Source organism: Anabrus simplex, chromosome 2, assembly GCF_040414725.1.
Source record: "Anabrus simplex isolate iqAnaSimp1 chromosome 2, ASM4041472v1, whole genome shotgun sequence".
Classification (NCBI taxonomy): domain Eukaryota; kingdom Metazoa; phylum Arthropoda; class Insecta; order Orthoptera; family Tettigoniidae; genus Anabrus; species Anabrus simplex.
The window spans coordinates 707,847,950-707,866,374 of record NC_090266.1 but is presented as its reverse complement, the minus strand read 5'-3'; the positions used below and the strand labels follow the sequence as shown (position 1 = coordinate 707,866,374).

Sequence of the window (18,425 nt, the reverse complement as noted above, 5' to 3'; positions counted from 1 at the left end):
ACTAATAGGTTACAATGCAAACTTATCTGAACAAGGCGCACATAACGGCTAGCCACTGTACAGTTGTGTAGGTGAGTTGCATAAATTTTATGGGTTCTGATAGTTCAGATCGCAAACCATTGTGCTGGCAAGAAGACACTTCTGCCTTGGTTAAATACACTTGCATTTTTTCATTCTAACCTATTAGTGCCTAAAAATCCTTTCCTTACTTATCACTGATTTCATCATATAAGTTTGTTTCAGTTAACATTATAGTCAAATAAACAAGAAGAAATTCTGAGTTCAGATATTTTGCTTCAAAGTCCATTAACATTTTGATAATATCCTCTAAAGTGTTTAACTATTCTTTTTACTGATGTCTTTGGTGCCTCCCTTGGATTGTGTATTTGACCACTGTGAATTGATTCCTCGTCCACATGCTACATTTCATTACTGACGTAGGTTGTACTTTCTAAGTCATTTACTCTATCAGTTAAGTTTCGACGATTAGGATTTACAACACCTGTCCTTTTCTTACTTAGTTTCCCGAGAGCATTTTACTAGATATCCTACTGAAAAGTTTACCAAACTCAGAAGTTCCTTTTCTATTAAGGTGTAGTCCATCTTTACCAAAATCAGTTTCTGAGCCAACTATTACCATAGACAAAAAGGGCATCTCCATTATTGCATAACCAGTCAAATGTGGAGTTAATAGCATTTATATAGTAATAATTGTATCAGTCTCAACCATTATGCATTGAATGTTGGCAAGTTATGAATATCATTCATGCCAGTGTGAGCAATCTAAGCATCTGGATTTTCGTTAATATTGTCACTCTTGACATGCGATGCCAGTTAACCCACTTATATTCTGGATAGTAGTACGCAATACTTTTGTCAATTTTGTTATATAGTGTCCCCCACTATTGACATACGGGCTTGTTTCGGCTTCGTTCGCCAGTGTGATTTTCTTTGCTGTTTCAACACTTTGGTTGTGTCTCATTCTATGTTTACCTCTTCATCCTCAGATTCTAAAACTTGGAAACTGTTTTGTGTCACCGAGGCATGCAATAATGTTTCCTTAAATGTAACGTGGGCCTCTTCAAAATCACTTTCACATTGTCCCGGCACTTCAGCATTATTTAGCTTTTTTTCCCTCAACTCAACGAGTTAATTGTCCAGATCAAGAAACAGCATTTTGATATTTAATCTTTAGGCGTTAATTCGAGTTCCAAAGATTTTATCTTGAACCTTAAATACGAAGAGTCAAAAGTAAGATTATCGGAAACAAAATTATCTGCCAGATCCAACACATTGCTACCGCATGAATTCTTAAATATGCACACATAGCAAGCATTAAGACTATCATTACTCTAGTCGTTAGTTGCATTACACATCTCATACACATTATTACTGAACATTGCACTTGGAGAGAAAACTTTATCACTGCTTGCCGCCGTGTTCATTTCTTTACTGTCGATAATGGCTTTTGCCAGATTTCCTTGTATCACTGCCTCTTTTTGATTGATAGTTTTATTGAATTCCCTATTTTCCTTATAATATTTCATTTTGTTATAGTTTTATAAGGAATGTACTTTTGGCAACAAAAAAACATTCAAAATGAATTTATTGCAAGTATCTTTCTGTGTGCTTTTAAAGATTAAACAAGGTTCATAGGTTCATTTGTGGTCATATTTAATTTTTATATAGATTTTGTCCAAATCATCGTATGTGGTATATCATTTGGATTAAACATTAAAAACTATCATGTTTAGTACCGGTATATAAAAATCACAAAATAGCAATATTGTAACAAATGGGAAGAAATGAAGTTAATACAAGAAATATCTATGACTACCTAAGGTCAGTAACAGGGCAAGTTAAGGATTTTCTTTTTAATGCCATACCCATAGAAATAAATGAGTTTATCCATAATGTTAAGCATCTCAAGAACTGGAACTACATTTTAACGTTCTTTAAATTGACAATGTAGTAAGTTCGTTTTATTTTCCTCTAAGTTTCAGTTTTGTTACTAGGTTGCAAATTGGCTTGGGCTGTTCATATAAAACTTCAGTATTTGTCTATATTTATTAGTATTACATACAAGGTGAAACATATGAAGGCTAAGGGGAAATTGTGTATTACAGCTATTACATACTCAAAGTGACCTGTGTTTTGTTCTTTGTATGATTATTTGAAAACCACTGTGAGTGATTGTTAGTCAGCTATTGTTATTGAGAAAGTAATAAATAGATTAGGTGCTAGATACTAAGTTTATATGTTTACTATTATGAATATGATTACAAATAGAATGAGAATTGAAGACTGAATACATGTCTGCATTCTTTTATTACCTATATATTTTTAAATGACAATAAATTAGATGTTCATCATTGTAGTTGTTTCATTATTTTATCACCTCATTTGTGGATTATTCTTTCCTGATTGCCAAGTTCCAGGTCCTTTTAGATTTCATTGATGTACTGTTTGTAATATTTTTATTTTGCATGTACATTGAATGATTTTGTACTGTTCAGCAGGGGCCGATGACTTATATGTTAGGCCCTTTTAAACAAGCATCAGCATCATCATCATCATCATCATCATCATCACCACACTGTTCAGCAGAAGTTTCTTTTCAGATAATTTAACCATTCATATTCTTTGCGGAGTGGCTGCGCATGTTAATGCACTACGGCTATGGAGCCTAGCTCTGCATCCGGGAGACGCATGGGTTCGAACCCAACCGTCAGCTGTCCTGAGAATGGTTTTCTGTGGTTTCCCTTTTTCGCTTGCGGGTAAATGCTGGGACAGTTCCTATTCATAGACCACAGCCAATTACTTTCACCTGCTTGCCCAATTTCATTCACTATCTTTAATTTCATCATCATTAGCTCCTCAACGGAGGTTGTTGCCAGGAAAATCATACCGTATGAATTCATCAGTTCATCTTGCTTCATCCCAACTCCATATCAAACGGCTGGGCTAAGTGGCTCCGAAAGTTGAGGCACTGGCCTTCTGACTCCAAATTGGCAGGTTCGATCCTGACTCATTCCAGTGGTATTTGAAGGTGCTCAGGTGCTTAAATACGTCAGCCTTGTGTCGGTAGATTTACTGGCACGTAAAAACTCCTGCGGGGCTAAATTCTGCAACCTCAGCATCTCCAAGATCAAGAAATAGGACAAAGGAGTAGATATACGTACATACACACATTACCGTTCATATACTTTCACAACTATAAAAAACACATTCAGATATTCTCTCTCTCTCTCTCTCTCTCTCTCTCTCTCTCTCTGTGTGTGTGTGTGTGTGTGTGTGTGTGTGTGTGTGTGTGTGTGTGTGTGTGTGTGTGTGTGTGTGTGGTGGGTGGGTGGGTGGGTGGTGTGTGCATGTGTGGAAAACATATAGAGATGAGTCAACCACTCTTAAGATTTTTTATGCCTCCTGTCATTCATAGGCAACCTGTGAACATCAGTCCATACTGATTCCCATTTGCTCTTTGTTTGAATACTTTTGATTGTTCATCCTTATACCACATAGATAAATGCATACATTCCTCAAATTATCCAATAGCTATTCTTAAGTGTGCTTTTATCTATTCTCAATTTCAAATTAAGTTTGTTTCACTGAGCGAGTTGGCTGTGCGGTTTGGGTCATGTAGCTTGCAATCAAGAGATGATGTGTTCTAACCTCATCAGCAGCCCAGAAGATGAATTTTTGTGATTTCCTAGTTTCACACCAAGCAATTGCTGGGGTTGACCTTTATTAAGGCCACAGCCACTTCCTCCCAATCCCAGCCCTTTCCCATCCTTGCATCATCAGGAATCATCTGTGTGTTAGTGCAGAGTTTAACCCATTAGCTAAAAAGAGAGAAATGATGTTTTGTGGGAAATGTATGATGTGCTCAAGTTAAGATCATTGGACAAGGCTATAATCTGTAGCCCAGTAGTTCATCAGGAATGAACAAGCATGAAGTTGGGAAATGGCAGCATGATGAAGAGGTTGGTTTGTGCTCTTGGGTAGGTTGTTTTGATCTTTTATTTTACATCTCCGCTTGCTTCAAGCAGTCTGACATAGTATATTATTTATGGCTTTGCTATATTTATCACAGATGAATTAAGTCAGAACAGCCAGTAGATAGGAACCTGAGTACTCAAGTGACCCGTTTGCTAACAAGGCAAGTGTTGGTTCATTCACATTTGAGTATACTGTTGAACAGACATTCTGATACATTTCAATATAAGAAGTGTAACAGATTTTCAAACCAGTTAAAAACTCTCCAGATCATATGGCATAGACTATTTGTGTGTAGTGGTCCTCAGGAGGAAGACCAGTGATGTTAGATCAGGTGATCTGAAGAAAGCAAAGATACAGGTCTTCACTGCCCTGTTCATTGGTCATGGTGTGTAGCATAATTTGTATGTTTCAGATTTTACATAAAACTGGAACTTGTGTGGATATGATCACGTTATCAACAGTCACATTAAACTACAAGCTTGCTTGCTGGATGTGTAGCATTTAGATCAGGGCCTCTCAGAGTGCATGCACTGTGCACGGTGCAAAAGACGACTTCGCTTGGTTCACCAGAGTGCAGACCCCCACTCCTCGATTTGGAGCAATAGCGCTGTCTGTCTCTTTCCCCACGCCAGTCTCGCTCGCTCCGCCTGTCTCCCTCTTCCTCACTTGCTCCGTAGCGCTCCAAATCCGAGCCGAGCTTAGCCGAGTAGCCCAGAGACGAAGCGTTGGTCTGAGCCGAGCCGAATGGGAACGATGCACTATGCACAGGAACTCTGCGCCTCAATTTTCACGCACGAGATTTTGGGCATTTGAGAGGCCTGATTTAGATGGTTGCATTGGACCTCCATTCTGTTGAAGCTACATTGTTACTAGCTTTCCTAGTGATACATTCTATGGTGATAGTGGGAGTTCATTGTGGAGAAAATGGAAGTGGCTTATGTTAGTTGGCTCATAAAAATGTCCCAAGAAATGGTTTCACTAACTCCTTACAATTCAATTTTCACTGTACTTTCAAACTGCCTATTGTATCTTGTGAGAATTATCACCTCTGTTAGTGTATATTATTTGCTATTTTGGAATATTAATTCATCTAAGAGTAGGATTTTTTTATATTAATGCTATATCATGCATTATCTTTCTTAGTACCATTCTCACAAAGTTACTCAAGCTGTGAAAATTCACCCATGGAGCTCCTCATATAGCTGCAGATGATGCTAGTGGGTTTGATTGGAATGGAGAATTGCAATTATAACTGGCTGAGATTGACTTCTTATGCAACAGCCTGAATTGTCATCTGAGAATTACTGTAGGCAGCATCCAAAACAATACTGAATTGGTCATTTTGAAAACACCATGTCTGTTTGGCTGTTCTTTTCTTCAGGAGGTATGAAGAACTGATCGGCATATAATAGCACTGACCAAATGACATAATTGTTTCTACACATTAGCTTACAGTGTTGAGCTACTGTCTGACACAAACCAGTCTACTGTGTGCAGTCCAGCAATCGAGTTTGCTATGCCATTTGAGACATGTATTCGTTAGCTTGCATTCGGGAGATGGTGAGTTCGAACCCCACTGTCGGCAGCCTTGAAAATGGTTTTTCCATGGTTTCCTCATTTTCACACCAGGCAAATGCTGGGGTTGTACCTTTAATAAGGTCATGGTTGCTTTCTTCGTAATCCTAGCCCTGTCCTATCCCATTGTCATGAGGCTTGCCTGTGTCAGTGCGATGTAAAACAAGTGGCAAGAAAAATGTATGTTGTCCTGAATTTTTGCCATTCATTTCTCAATTGTGTGGACATACAGAATTTTAAAAAGGAATGAATATTGACTCATTTGTAGACAGATATTGACAATTAATTTTGAAAACTATTGTTCATTTAACATTTCTGAAAATATTACTAAGACATTAATTGGTTAATTTTGAGACATTTTCAGTACATTATTTTAATAGTTCCAAACACTTTTGATATATAGAGCATCTCATTCATCACAATCCTTGAGGGCTACATGCCACGGGATCAGTCATTCCTAGAAAGTTTCATTACTATCAGGAATATACTGTATAATCTTCCAGTGATTCTGAATTTTCTTCACGTTTATGTTGGCCCTGTCTTCATAAGCATGTTTCTGCAGCAATGTAGATGGTAGGAATTACTTGGCTGGAAGCTTAACAGTGATTCACCATCAGTAATGTTCCTTGTGTGCAAAACTCTTGGATACATCAATGCATAATGGAAGTTAAGGAACTGTGAAATCATAACTGACTGCTTCTCTAAGTTCTTGCAAGAAACCTTCAGCTGTTGCATTCTTTTTATGCCACTTTCCCCACCAGCTTTTAGAATCTGATATTAACTTTACAAGGAAGTTAACTTTTCTATGAACCTTTATGTCGACCGAGCTTGATAGCTGCAGTCGCTTAATTGCAGCCAGTATCCAGTATTCGGGAAGTAGTAGGTTCGAACCCCACTGTTGGCAGCCCTGAAGATGGTTTTCCGTGGTTTCCCGTTTTCACACCAGGTAAATGCTGGGGCTATACCTTAATTAAGGCCATGGCCACTTCCTTCCCACTCCTAGCTTCTTCTTGTCCCATTGTCACCATAAGATCTGTCTGTGTTGGTGCGATGAAGAACCTTTCTTTTCTTATGTTAATAAATTATATGAGTAAAGAGCTGGAATCACAGATAAAGCTTTTTGCAGATTGTTGTACTGTTTACAGTAATAAGTTACAGAATTGTGAGCGACTGCATAAAGACCTCAACAGTGTTGTGAGATGGACAGCAGACAATGTTATGATGGTAAACGGGATGAAAAGTGAGGTTTTAAGTTTCACCAAGAGGAAAAATCCTCGCAGTTTTAATCACTACGCTGATGGGTGAAAGTACCTCATAAGAATCACTGTAAGTACTTGGGTATTAATATAAGGGAAGATCTTCATTAAGGAGGTTGTAAGTAAAGGTTACAGGAAAGCATCACAGTTTGTTCTGGGTGATTTCAGTGAGTTACAAATAATGTTGTAAACTTTGGGTTGGGAAGACTTGGGAGTAAGGAGACGAGCTGCTAGACTAAGCAGTATATTCCAAGCTGTCATTGGAGAGATGGCATGAAATGACTCAGTAGAAGAATATGCTTAAGTAGAGCTTTTGAAAGTAGAATAAATCATATATGAAGAAAAATTTGGAATTCAAGAGGAAAAACTGGGACAAATATTAATTTATAGGAATTAGGGATTGGAATAATGTATGAAGGAATATGTTCAATAAATTTCTGACTTCTTTGAGAACATTTAACAAAAGACTAGATAAAGCTAGGTAAACAATTGATAGGGAATTTGCCTCCTGGACAACAGCCGTAAATGCATGAATCTCAAGATGTTGCAGTTCGTAACCATTTTATCAAACCGTACATGCTACATGAACATGCAGGATTTTTTGACACAAAATTGAATGTGTTTCAAACTACACATTTGTGTATATAACTCACTTCTTCCAAAAGGATGATATATGGCATTTCCAGATGACTACTTGTATTTCTTTGTTAGGAAATGGTGTTGAGGTATGTGATGGGTTGTATCTGTTCAGTTAATGCTTTTGCATGCAGAAATTGTCAAACTCCCAGGTATGTATCAGTTCTCATGTTTGTGGAAATCTCTCGCAATACAAACATTTCAGATATGGTACGTTTTTTCATACTTTCCTATAGAAAGGAGCATATTGACGTACTCATCCATTGAATGCACGAGTTAATGAACAAGTGTTTTTTAGTTATCTCGAATTGTTGATCACTGTCATCAGTGATTGATCGGGCATTGAAATTGTTGTATATTCAAAACAATTAAAGACAAAAACAGATACAACAAGAACGGTGTTTTGATTATATGGATATCAACGATTTCAAATTATGCTATTATGTTACGTAGCTAACACTGAGTACGTCATACAGGTCTTCAGTGCACTGCTAAAACAGCACACTATGACCTGGGACCATACTAGGAACCTGTTCCTTTTCTGGAAATTGCTCTGTCACTCTAATGGGGTGTGATAGCAAAGTGGAATTATCACTGCCTTCTCACAAAGGCAGCTGTGGTTTTAACTCCTGGATAATCCATATGAGATTTTAGAAATGAAAATTCATGTTCTGGTGGTTTGAGTTCCATAGAAACTGGATATTCCTTGCCAACAAACATGATATCAACTGTCGCATAATTAAGGTACAGCCCCAGCATTTGCCTGGTGTGAAAATGGGAAACCACGGAAAACCATAATCGGGCCTGCTGACATTGGGGTTCAAACCCTCTATCTCCCGGATGCAAGTTCACAGCTACGCGGCCGTACCGCACGGCCAACTTGCCCGGTCACATAAAGCTACAAGCGTGTTTGCTCACTCATTCTGTACTGAATGACATGCTGTACTCAATATAAAATGCATGACTTAATAGTTGAAAGCGCCCTGCTGAGTGGCTCAGACGGTTGAGGCGCTGGCCTTCTGACTCCAATTTGGCAGGGTTGATCCAGGCTCAGTCCTTCGGTATTTGAAGGTGCTCAAATACGTCGGCCTCATGTCGGTAGATTTACTGGCACGTAAAAACTCCTGCGGGACTAAATTCCGGCATCTCTAAAAAAGTGTTTGGTTTAACTTACCAAGGGAGATGATCAATAAATTTCCAATTTCTTTGCAATCATTTAAGGAAATGCTAGGAATACAACAGATAGGGAATCTGCCACCTGGGCAACTGCCCTAAATGCAGATCAGTAGTGACTGATGTTCAAAACATTAACTTTCAGTCCCTATCAGGATGAATACAGATTTACAAATAGAAGTTTGGTTTATTACAGTGTTCTCCTTGGAGCTCTCCTCGCATCCTTAGTCCTGTCGATGTGAGACATATACTCGCCAGCCGTTCGTCTGAGAATCTTTCCAATTTAGCGGTGCATGGAGAACTGGTAGGATCACCTGTACGAAGACGCTGGTCTCGACGTTCATTGCGGCGCACAGGGCACCCCAAGAATCGTAGTCCAGAGGGTCGGAAAAGTGAGGAAGAAGCTCGCAAGGAAGCTGAAAAACTATTGAGAGATGGTGAGGATGAATTACGCCTTCGATTGGAAACACTAAGTAGTAGAAATCGGTGAGTTGGCATCTTTTTCATATAGGAACATAGTTGCATGGCAAATAGTGTATTATTTGTTGTAGACACAAGCAGTATTGACTATGTAGCAGTCCTATATCTCTCAGGTAGTTTGTATTGAAACTATGTATTATTGCTCACTTTCCAAGAAATATTTGATACCCCAGTGGTTGATCAGTTGTCTTCTTTTGTATAGTGATTCCTTGGGAAAAGTATATTTTGTAAAAACTACATATATTTTGTAAGACTTCGCTGATAAGATCATAATATCCCTGCAGTTTGAATTCACTGGTTAACAACAGGATAGATTTCAATGTAAATTGGTACAACATTTTGAAATGGAGTTTTGAAAAGTAATTGTAAACAGTTTTAAAGGATAACATGCTATTTTGTGGTATTTCATTTTGTGTATATTGACCAATAAATTTATAAATGCAGGAATTGTATATTTTGGCTAATGCACATTTTATTATGTCATATTCTGTAGCTCACAATATGTCTGGACTGCTGTAGCCTAATTTGTGGAAAGATATTAAAGGAAAATTAAGAATCAGGTTTTGTCCCAAGAACCTGAGTTAATTTCCGTACAACAGTGGTCAGATGGCTGTGGTAAAAATAATGCAATGCTAATAGTGATAACCAGAATGTCTTTACGCAAGTGAATGTCTAGATTTGAACTATAGTTAGAGATACACTGGAAGTACTAGAAAGAAGAACCATGAGAAAAATCTTAGGTGCAGTGAAAACATAAGAACAATGGAAATTAAGAAGTAATAAGGAAGTATACCAGAACATAGAAAATATAACAGAAACATTAAGAAAAAGGAGACTGCTATTTTTTGGACATGCTGGTACCTATAGAATGGATGATAACAGATTGACAAGGCAGAGAAGAGGAAACTATAGAGAGAGAGATTTTTAAAAAAGTTTTAAGAATGGAAGGAATCCCTGGAAGAATGAAAAGAAAACCCAGTCCAAAGTAGTCCAAGGAGAGAAGAATAAAGTATAGGCCAATGATGAAGGAATACTGAAAAGAATGGAAGAGCAAACAACAAGGAAGAATGAATTGAAATTGACATGTGGTCCCTAGCAGGCACCATTGTAAAGAATAATAATAATGCACTATTCTTTGACTAGTAGCTAATGCATGAGAATATAGGGTTAATTTAATTGCTCAGACTGTTTACAGTACTTTTTTCTCTTACATATGCTCCCCGGTTACTGTCTTCGATGTCCCTATCACATTGCCATTTTTTCATTATGAATTTATTTGCATGTTATTGAGTGATCATCTTCATTTTTATTCTTCTTTGATTCGTGAACTTTTATGAGGTTCATATTCTGGTGTTTTCTCAGGGTATTTTTCTGCTAGATTTACCCACGCCTTCTTTATTTTTTTTAACATGGTGCTCATTTAATGCCCGACATGCAGGCACGGTCAACAGAGTTACTGCAGAAATCCAAAGAGCTGCACATAGCCGAGGGATGACATGGAAAACATACTGGCCATCAGTTATGGTTCTGTGCACAGCATTCTACATTTTACATAACAATTTGAAGAGGTTGTTCTGAGGTGGTTAACAGATGTGCAGATGGGATTAAGCACTGATTATTGATGTACTCATCGGTAGGGTGAGCAAAGATCTTTAGAACAGAGTAATTACTGGCAATGAAACTAGGTGCTTTCTCAAGAATCCACAACCCAAACAGCAGCCATCAGTGTTGAGGAAATCACCCTTACTATCAAGGATTATTACCAGACACTTACCCCAATCTACTGTTCCCAAATCGGTTTTCACAATAGCCATTTTTACCTGACTATTTTCCAATCCAGTATTCCCTTAGTCATTTTTCTCAATGATTACTAATCCCAATCTAATATTCCCAAAATAGTCTTCACAATTTTACTAATGTAATGCTGTAACCATGGTTTTGTTTCAGAATGGCTCAAAATCTGCAAGTTATTACATTGCCTCAAGGAGGAAGAAAACTATTGTTTAATGGTTTCATCTATTACAAACATGATTCTAGAAATATAAAAGATTATTGGTTCTGCTACAGATGAACCTTTTTCAGATGTTGTTATACTGTATAAAGTAGTAAATAAGTTGCAGGATTGTGAGCAACTGCAAGAAGACTTCGACAATATTGTAAGATGGACAGCAGACAATGGTATGATGGTAAAGAGTATGAAATGTCAGGTTGTAAATTTCACCGATAATTGGAAAAGTTCTTTCACATTTATTTACTGTATTGATGGGGTGAAAGTACCTCACGGAGATCACAGATGTCACTGTAATGAAAGATCTTCATTAGAGTAATCACATTAAGAAGGTTGTAAATAAAGGTTAATGAGGGGCTGATGACCTTCGATGTTAGGCCCCTTTAAACAACAAGCATCATCATCATCAAAGGTTAATTATCTCTTCATATGGTTATGAGTAGGGGGAAGATGTTGTTGAAATGTCATCTATTTTTTCCTTTGCATTGGGACATTGCTTATTAGTATAGAAATTCATTCTGCGATATAACTGTTCCGGGTATCCCATGGTTGAGAGGAATAGAAAGCGCCTGGGTTGAATGGCTGGACAGGGGATTACTTAGAGCAATTCTTAGTATAACAAATTTGGAAAATTTATTTCTTTCCTTTCTAAAAATTAAGAGATAGAAATTTAATGGTATAACAAAGAACAGTTGAAAATGTTAACGAGCTCATCAGCTCTAACAATGCCTTGGACTTATAAGTCTAAATGAGGTACAAAATAACTTGGGAGAAAACTCCCAGTTGTTAAATTACATACAAAAGAGCATAACTACTCCTGACAGCTACAATATTGTGAAAAACCATAGGTGCTTCGAACAGGTACAATTTATAGGAGTCTCAGGTCCAAAGTACAAGAGTCTAGCCTCGAACAAGCATCCGCATCGTAGGTCTTGTGGCGACAATGGGAAAGGAAAGGGCTGAGAGTGGGAAGGAAGTGGCCATGGCCTTAATTAAGGTACAGCCCCAGCATTTGCCTGGTGTGAAAATGAGAAACACCAAGCTAGATAGCTGCAGTGGTTTAAGTGCGGCCAGTATCTAGTATTCAGGAGATAGTGGGTTCAAACCCCGCTGTTGACAGCACTGATGATGGTTTTCCATGGTTTCCCATTTTCACACCAGGCAAATGTTGGGGCTGTACCTTCATTAAGGCCACGGCCGCTTCCTTCCCACTCCTAGCCCTTTCCTGCCCCATCGTCGCAATTTGACCTATCTGTGTCGGTGCCACGTAAAGCAAAAAAAAAAAAAAGGGAAACCATGGAAAACCATCTTTAGGGCTGCTGACAGTGGAGTTTGAACCCACTATCTCCTGGATGCAAGCACACAGCTGTGTGCCCCTAACCGCAGGGTCAACTCGCCCAGTGGATATTAAAAGAAAGCCGGCCCTACAGAGTGCGGTGACGGATCTTCAGTAGATATTGATGGTCTTGATTGTTACCATGTACAATCATAGCTTCTGCACTCTTAACATAAACTGGCTGCATTATTGAAACTGTTCGTAAAATTGATAATATCGTTCTTCGTTTGTGAGGAAGTAGAATCTTCATTTATTAGTCATCTTATGAAAAGGAAGCACTTTGGTACTACACCCCCGTGAAGGTGACTGCCTCCCAGATCATAGATATTTCGATTAGAGGAGACTCAAGGCCAACTCTACTGCACCCAAAAACAAGGCTGTATCTTCCCCATCCCATGCCTTTCTTAACTCTGTCAGTGCCTGGAATCGAATGCAGGATGCCTTAAGTCAAATTCTAAAATAAGGAGACCTAAAAGTAACCAGCCGGCCCCTGTGTAGGGGTAGTGTGCCTGCCTCTTACCGGAGGCCCCAGGTTCGATTCCCGGCCAGGTCAGGGATATTTACCTGGATCTGAGGGCTGGTTCGAGGTACACTCAGCCCACGTGTTTATAATTGAGGAGCTATCTGATGGTGAGATGGTGGCACTGGTCTAGAAAGCCAAGAATAACGGTGGAGAGGATTCGTTGTGCTGACCACACGACACCTCGTAATCTGCAGGCCTCTGGGCTGAACAGCGGTCGCTTGGTAGGCGATGCCCTTCAGGGCTTTTACACCATGGAGTTTGGTTTGGAAAAGTGAACAGAGAAGGAAGCGACACCCCTGCAATTCTTTTTAACTCCCAGCTAGTTTTTCTGTCCGGTCGCATGCATTTAGGACAGTTGGAAAACGTACGCCTTAATAAATGCTCCTCATAAAACTTGTGTAAAAATACTAACTGCATCTATTTATAACAATAATCACAAGTGCCTCCTTTTCATGTGGCTTAGTTGGTTGAGTCGCTGTCCTTCTGAGTCCGAGTCCGCAGGTCCATATCCCGCCTTGGGTCGGTGGCCCTTAACGGTGTTGAAATGGAAACAGCTCTGTGTCGGTTTCTGGCACGTTAATAAAAATTATACAAACGTATATTAGCATCACAAAACTGTAACTTTATACTACGATACTAAATTATGTATCTCAGGCTTGCAAGGGAAAGTAATTAACAATTTGCTTTACGTCGCACCGACACAGATAGGTCTTATGGTGACGGTGGGATAAGAAAGGCCTAGGAGTGGGAAGGAAGCGGCCGTGGCCTTGATTAAGGTACAGCCCCACCATTTGCTTGTTGTGAAAATGGGAAACCACGGGAAACAATTTTCAGGGCTGCAGACAGTGGGGTTTGAATCCGCTATCTCCTGGATGCAAGCTCAAAGCTGCGTGGCCCTAACCGCGAAGGAAACTAACTGGACAAGGTAAACCCTACCTAGCGTATGTTGTGACGTGTATTTTTCTTTACCAACTAACAAAATATCTATACCCATAAGCTTTGCATTCTATATTTATGTATTTATTTATTCATTTATTTATTAGTGCCTTCCATACAGTGGCAAAGTTAGGGCTCCAGGCCCTCTCGTACACTTAACCACATACTAATCAGAATCTTAAATAAAATACTGAGATACTTAAAATAGTTAAAACGACATAAATTAATAGAATTGAAAATAAATTTAAATAAATTACTAACTAAACTAATATTAAAACTAATTAATACTAAAAACTCTTAAAAATGACTAATCCTCAGGCACTCACACATTCATACTTCAACCATTCAGTCAGCTGTCCTCAGCAGGTAGTCTCGGCAGGTGACCTTAAATCGTGATTTTAAAAAAAGCTAGTTTCTCTGACTTGAGCTGGCAGGGAATTTGATAATCTGGTGAGTCAGCACAAATGATCTATTCATTTTATTTGTGCGGTGCAGTGGAATGGGAAGAATGAATCTAGAACATGTATTTAAGTTGTGAAATGATAATAAAAAGATGAATTTCGAAGAAATAGACAGTGGCTGACTTTCAGCTACCACTCTAAACACCACTGTTAAAGTGTATAGCTGCCGACGTTTATCAGACATCAGCCATTAGACACCCTGATAGTATGGGGTGATATGAACATCGTACCCGATATTGTAAGTAAATCGCAGGCAGGAATTCAGTGCTCCTTGAATTTCAAGTGTTTCTTCTCTCGTCATGACAATTAAAACAACTTCACAATAATCAAGAATAGGAGAATAAGTGTCTGTATTAATTTGGCCTGTAGCTCAACTGGAAATACATCCCTCTACCGTTTAAGAGGGTGAAGAACTCCAAAAATCTTTTTACGTATTTCTTTCGTGTCATCAGACCAATCAACTTTTTCATTCATCATTACGCCAAGATTTTTAACCGTTTTACTGTAGGGAATAATGTTACCATTCAGTAGGCTAGGCGGGATTGCGACATTGTTTGAGCAGCTCAGTAATTTTCGTGATCCAATTATGATAGCCTGAGATTTTGTGCAGTATAGTGTAAGAGATTTTCGTTGTGCATATACACAGAGTCGTTGGAGGTCGTCTTGCAGTGTCGATATATTTGAAGATCATCAGCATAGAGGTGGTATGTGTTATTTCCTGTCACAGATGGAATGTCATTGATATAAATACAGAAAATTAGGGGCCCTGGAATACTGCCCTGTAGGGCAACACTAAATGTCATTTTCCATTTAGAGTCCTTGTCGTTTACTGTTACACGCTGTTGACGGTTACTCAAATAAAAACTAAAAACCTTAAGCACAGCCAGTTTGAAATTAGCAGTTCCATTTTCTTTATCATGGTCGAAATTACTATAGTGTCAAAGGCGCTACTGAAGTCAAGAAGGATACGTATAGTAAGCAGTCGTTTGTCCATAGCGTTTCTAATGTCTTCAGTAACCTTCGAAAGTGCTGTCGCGGTACTGTTATCCTTCTTTAATCCAGATTGCAAAGGGTCCAAAAGAGCATTTTTATTTAGATATTCCAGAAATTTGCTCGTATACTAAACGTTCAAAGGCTTTAGAAAGCACAGGGAGTAGTCAGAAGGTGATAGTGAGTCTAAACTCTTAAGTACTGGTATTATATTGGCTGTTTTCCAGACAGGAGGAAATGTTCCGTTTAGTAAACTGTAGTTCAGTATGTGCGTCAGTATAGGCAGGACAGTACCCATAATGTTATGTACAAAAGTAATAGGAATATCATCTACACCTATAGTCTTTGATTTAATCAAGTACAGAGCCTTTTTAACCTGATTTTCTGTGACACTGTGAAATGTGAATGTTGAGTTGGCTGGAGCGGAGGGCGGTGAGTCGGTGCAGTTAATTGGGGTAGGTTGAATATTTCTTCTACTAAAGTAATCGTTCAGTTTGTCAAGTGGAATGTCAGGAGTTGTCTGTCTCTGTTGATGTTTTCCTATTCCCAGAGCTCTAAGATGGCCCCATGCGCGATTAGAATTTTAGTTGTTGGCTAGATTCCGGAAATAAATACATTTTTTAAAATTTCTGATTAACTTCTTTGTGCGATTTCTTAAGATGCGGTAAGATTCGAAGTCTGTGTCATCTAGGGTTTGTTTATAATGTCGAAATAACGAGTCGCAGTGGGCCATCATTCTCTTGTCCGGCTCCATGGCTAAATGGTTAGCGTGCTGGCCTTTTGTCACTGGGGTCTCGGGTTCGATTCCCGGCAGGGTCGAGAATTTTAACCATAATTGGTTAATTTCGCTGGCACGGGGACTGGGTGTATGTGTCGTCTTCATCATCATTTCATCCTCATCACGACGCGCGGGTCACTGGAAATAAAAATACTATGCTCCAAAAGTATCGCAATAAATATACAGAACAAGGACATACCTACCCTACACACTATACTGTAATTACAACTATTTCTGTTGCACTAATACAGTAGTCACAGAATGGCCCTGTTTTATAACCTCAGAAATTAGTGTTAACCATGTGTTCTGTAGCATGTGGTGGTGTGATTTTTCTGTGGTCCATGGGGATAATAATGATAGTAGAAGGCACACTGAATCTTTGAAACACAAATCCCATGGGGAAAAATAAGGGTAATAAAGCAATAACAAATTTCTTTTCACTAGTGGGGAAAATAATGTTACAAATGCAGAGTTGCTATTTATATCGCTCCTTGTAGAACATAATGTTTGCAGGGCTGATTGGCTAAGGCGGTTGAGGCGCTGGCCTTCTGACCCTAACTTGGCAGGTTCAGTCCAGTGATATTTAAAGGTGCTCAAATACGTCAGCCTCGTGTCGGTAGATTTACTGGCTTGTAAAAGAACTCCTGCGGGACAAAATTCCAGAACCACAGCGTCTCTGAAAACCGTAAAAGGAGTTCGTAGGACGTAGAGCAAATAATATTATTATTATTATTATTATTATTATTATTATTATTATTATTATTATTATTATTATTATTATTATTATTATTATTATTAAAATAATGTTCCAATTGCAGTTTCTGACCATGCAGGGAATTTGTTCGAAGCATTGTTTCCGGATTCAAAAACTGTGCATAAGTATGGCTGTGGCAGAACAAAAACTTATGCACTAATAAATTTTATGGCTAGTAACACAAAATAAGACATAGTTCGATATTTGCAACTATGCCATTTTCCTTAGCTACTGATGCTAGTGATGATATCAATGATGTCAAGCTTTATCAGGTATCTTTTTTGCTTGTTATCAATGAGTTTTCTATGCTAAATATTCTGTGGGGAAATTGTATAGCTGTTGCTTCTGACAATGCCAACACAGTGATCGGCAGTAATAAAGGCTTTGTCGAATACGTCAGATACAATCAGTCTTCTGTTTTTGTACAGAGATGTCCGTGCCATCAGAACCATTTAACTGTTCAAAAAGCTAATGCTTATTTGCCAGTCAGTATTGAACATTTCCTGTTCAACTCATCTATTATCTTGAAAAATGTTCCAAAAGACTTAGGCACTTTGAAATTATATCAAGAGATATGTGATTCTAAACTTAACAAGATTTTGAAATATATAAGTTCTCATTAGCTTTCTCTCCTTGATTGTATCACCAGGATTCTAGATCAGTGGGAATCCCTAAACCTAATGTTTTGCAGTGGACCAAAAAAAAAACCAGAGAGAGTTTACAAGCCAAATTGAAACAGCAAGGCCTTTCTTTACATTTGTATCAAGTAAAATTTAGTAATAAATCATTTTTTTGAATAATGCAAATATTGGTATTAAAAATTCTTCGCGTAATGGTCGCACCTGATAATTTTTTTGAAAATTTTAGTATAAAAAGTGTGACGATTATGCGGTGAAATACGATATATACATTTCTTTTAGGTTAGATATATTTTAAAAGTGAAAATTTGAAGTGCCCATGTCGATGCTTTCCTTTATTCTGTAATTACCCTGATTACTGATTCCCCATTCCAAAGATTGGCAGGTCTGTTTATTAACACATTTTTCCCTTTCCATTTTAGAGTTATTACTGCACATGAAGCGAAGAGTTTGGCAGCCCTCCTACACAGTCATGATGAGCATCTTCTGGAAAGAACTCTAATAACCATTGGTAACTGTGGAACATTTTCTGTAAACCAGGTGAGAGGCTGTTTCACTAGTATAAAACATTTATATAATTTTATCTCTTCTACATCATCAAAAGTCATTTCATTGTCACGTCATTAACCATTTCAACAACTTTGAGAGAGGAGACCATTTCATGTGATGAGGGTTAGAAACTGTTGTTATAAAAGCATTCCTGATAATGAGTGAATTTGTTGTGAATAACAGTATCAGTTGTACCTTCAAAAAGATGGAGGTCAGTATTGAAAAATGTGATGATGTGGTAGATTACTGCGTTAAATGACCGTGCTTTCTATCTTTGGACTTATATTATGGTGCTCTTGGTAACGTTCAAATAATAATAATAATAATAATAATAAT

At 38.2% G+C, this 18,425-nt stretch overlaps 1 protein-coding gene across 4 annotated transcripts in view; it reads left to right on the top strand.

Moving 5' to 3' along the window:
• Positions 1 to 18,425, top strand: part of LOC136864388 (armadillo repeat-containing protein 10) — a 194,326-nt gene that overhangs the window by 89,215 nt on the left and 86,686 nt on the right. For all 4 annotated transcript variants that reach the window (XM_067141321.2, XM_067141322.2, XM_067141323.2 and 1 more), the window contains exons 3-4: positions 8,833 to 9,122; positions 17,963 to 18,080. In XM_067141321.2, coding sequence (XP_066997422.1) covers positions 8,833 to 9,122; positions 17,963 to 18,080 — 408 coding nt within the window. The remainder of the gene's footprint in view (positions 1 to 8,832; positions 9,123 to 17,962; positions 18,081 to 18,425) is intronic.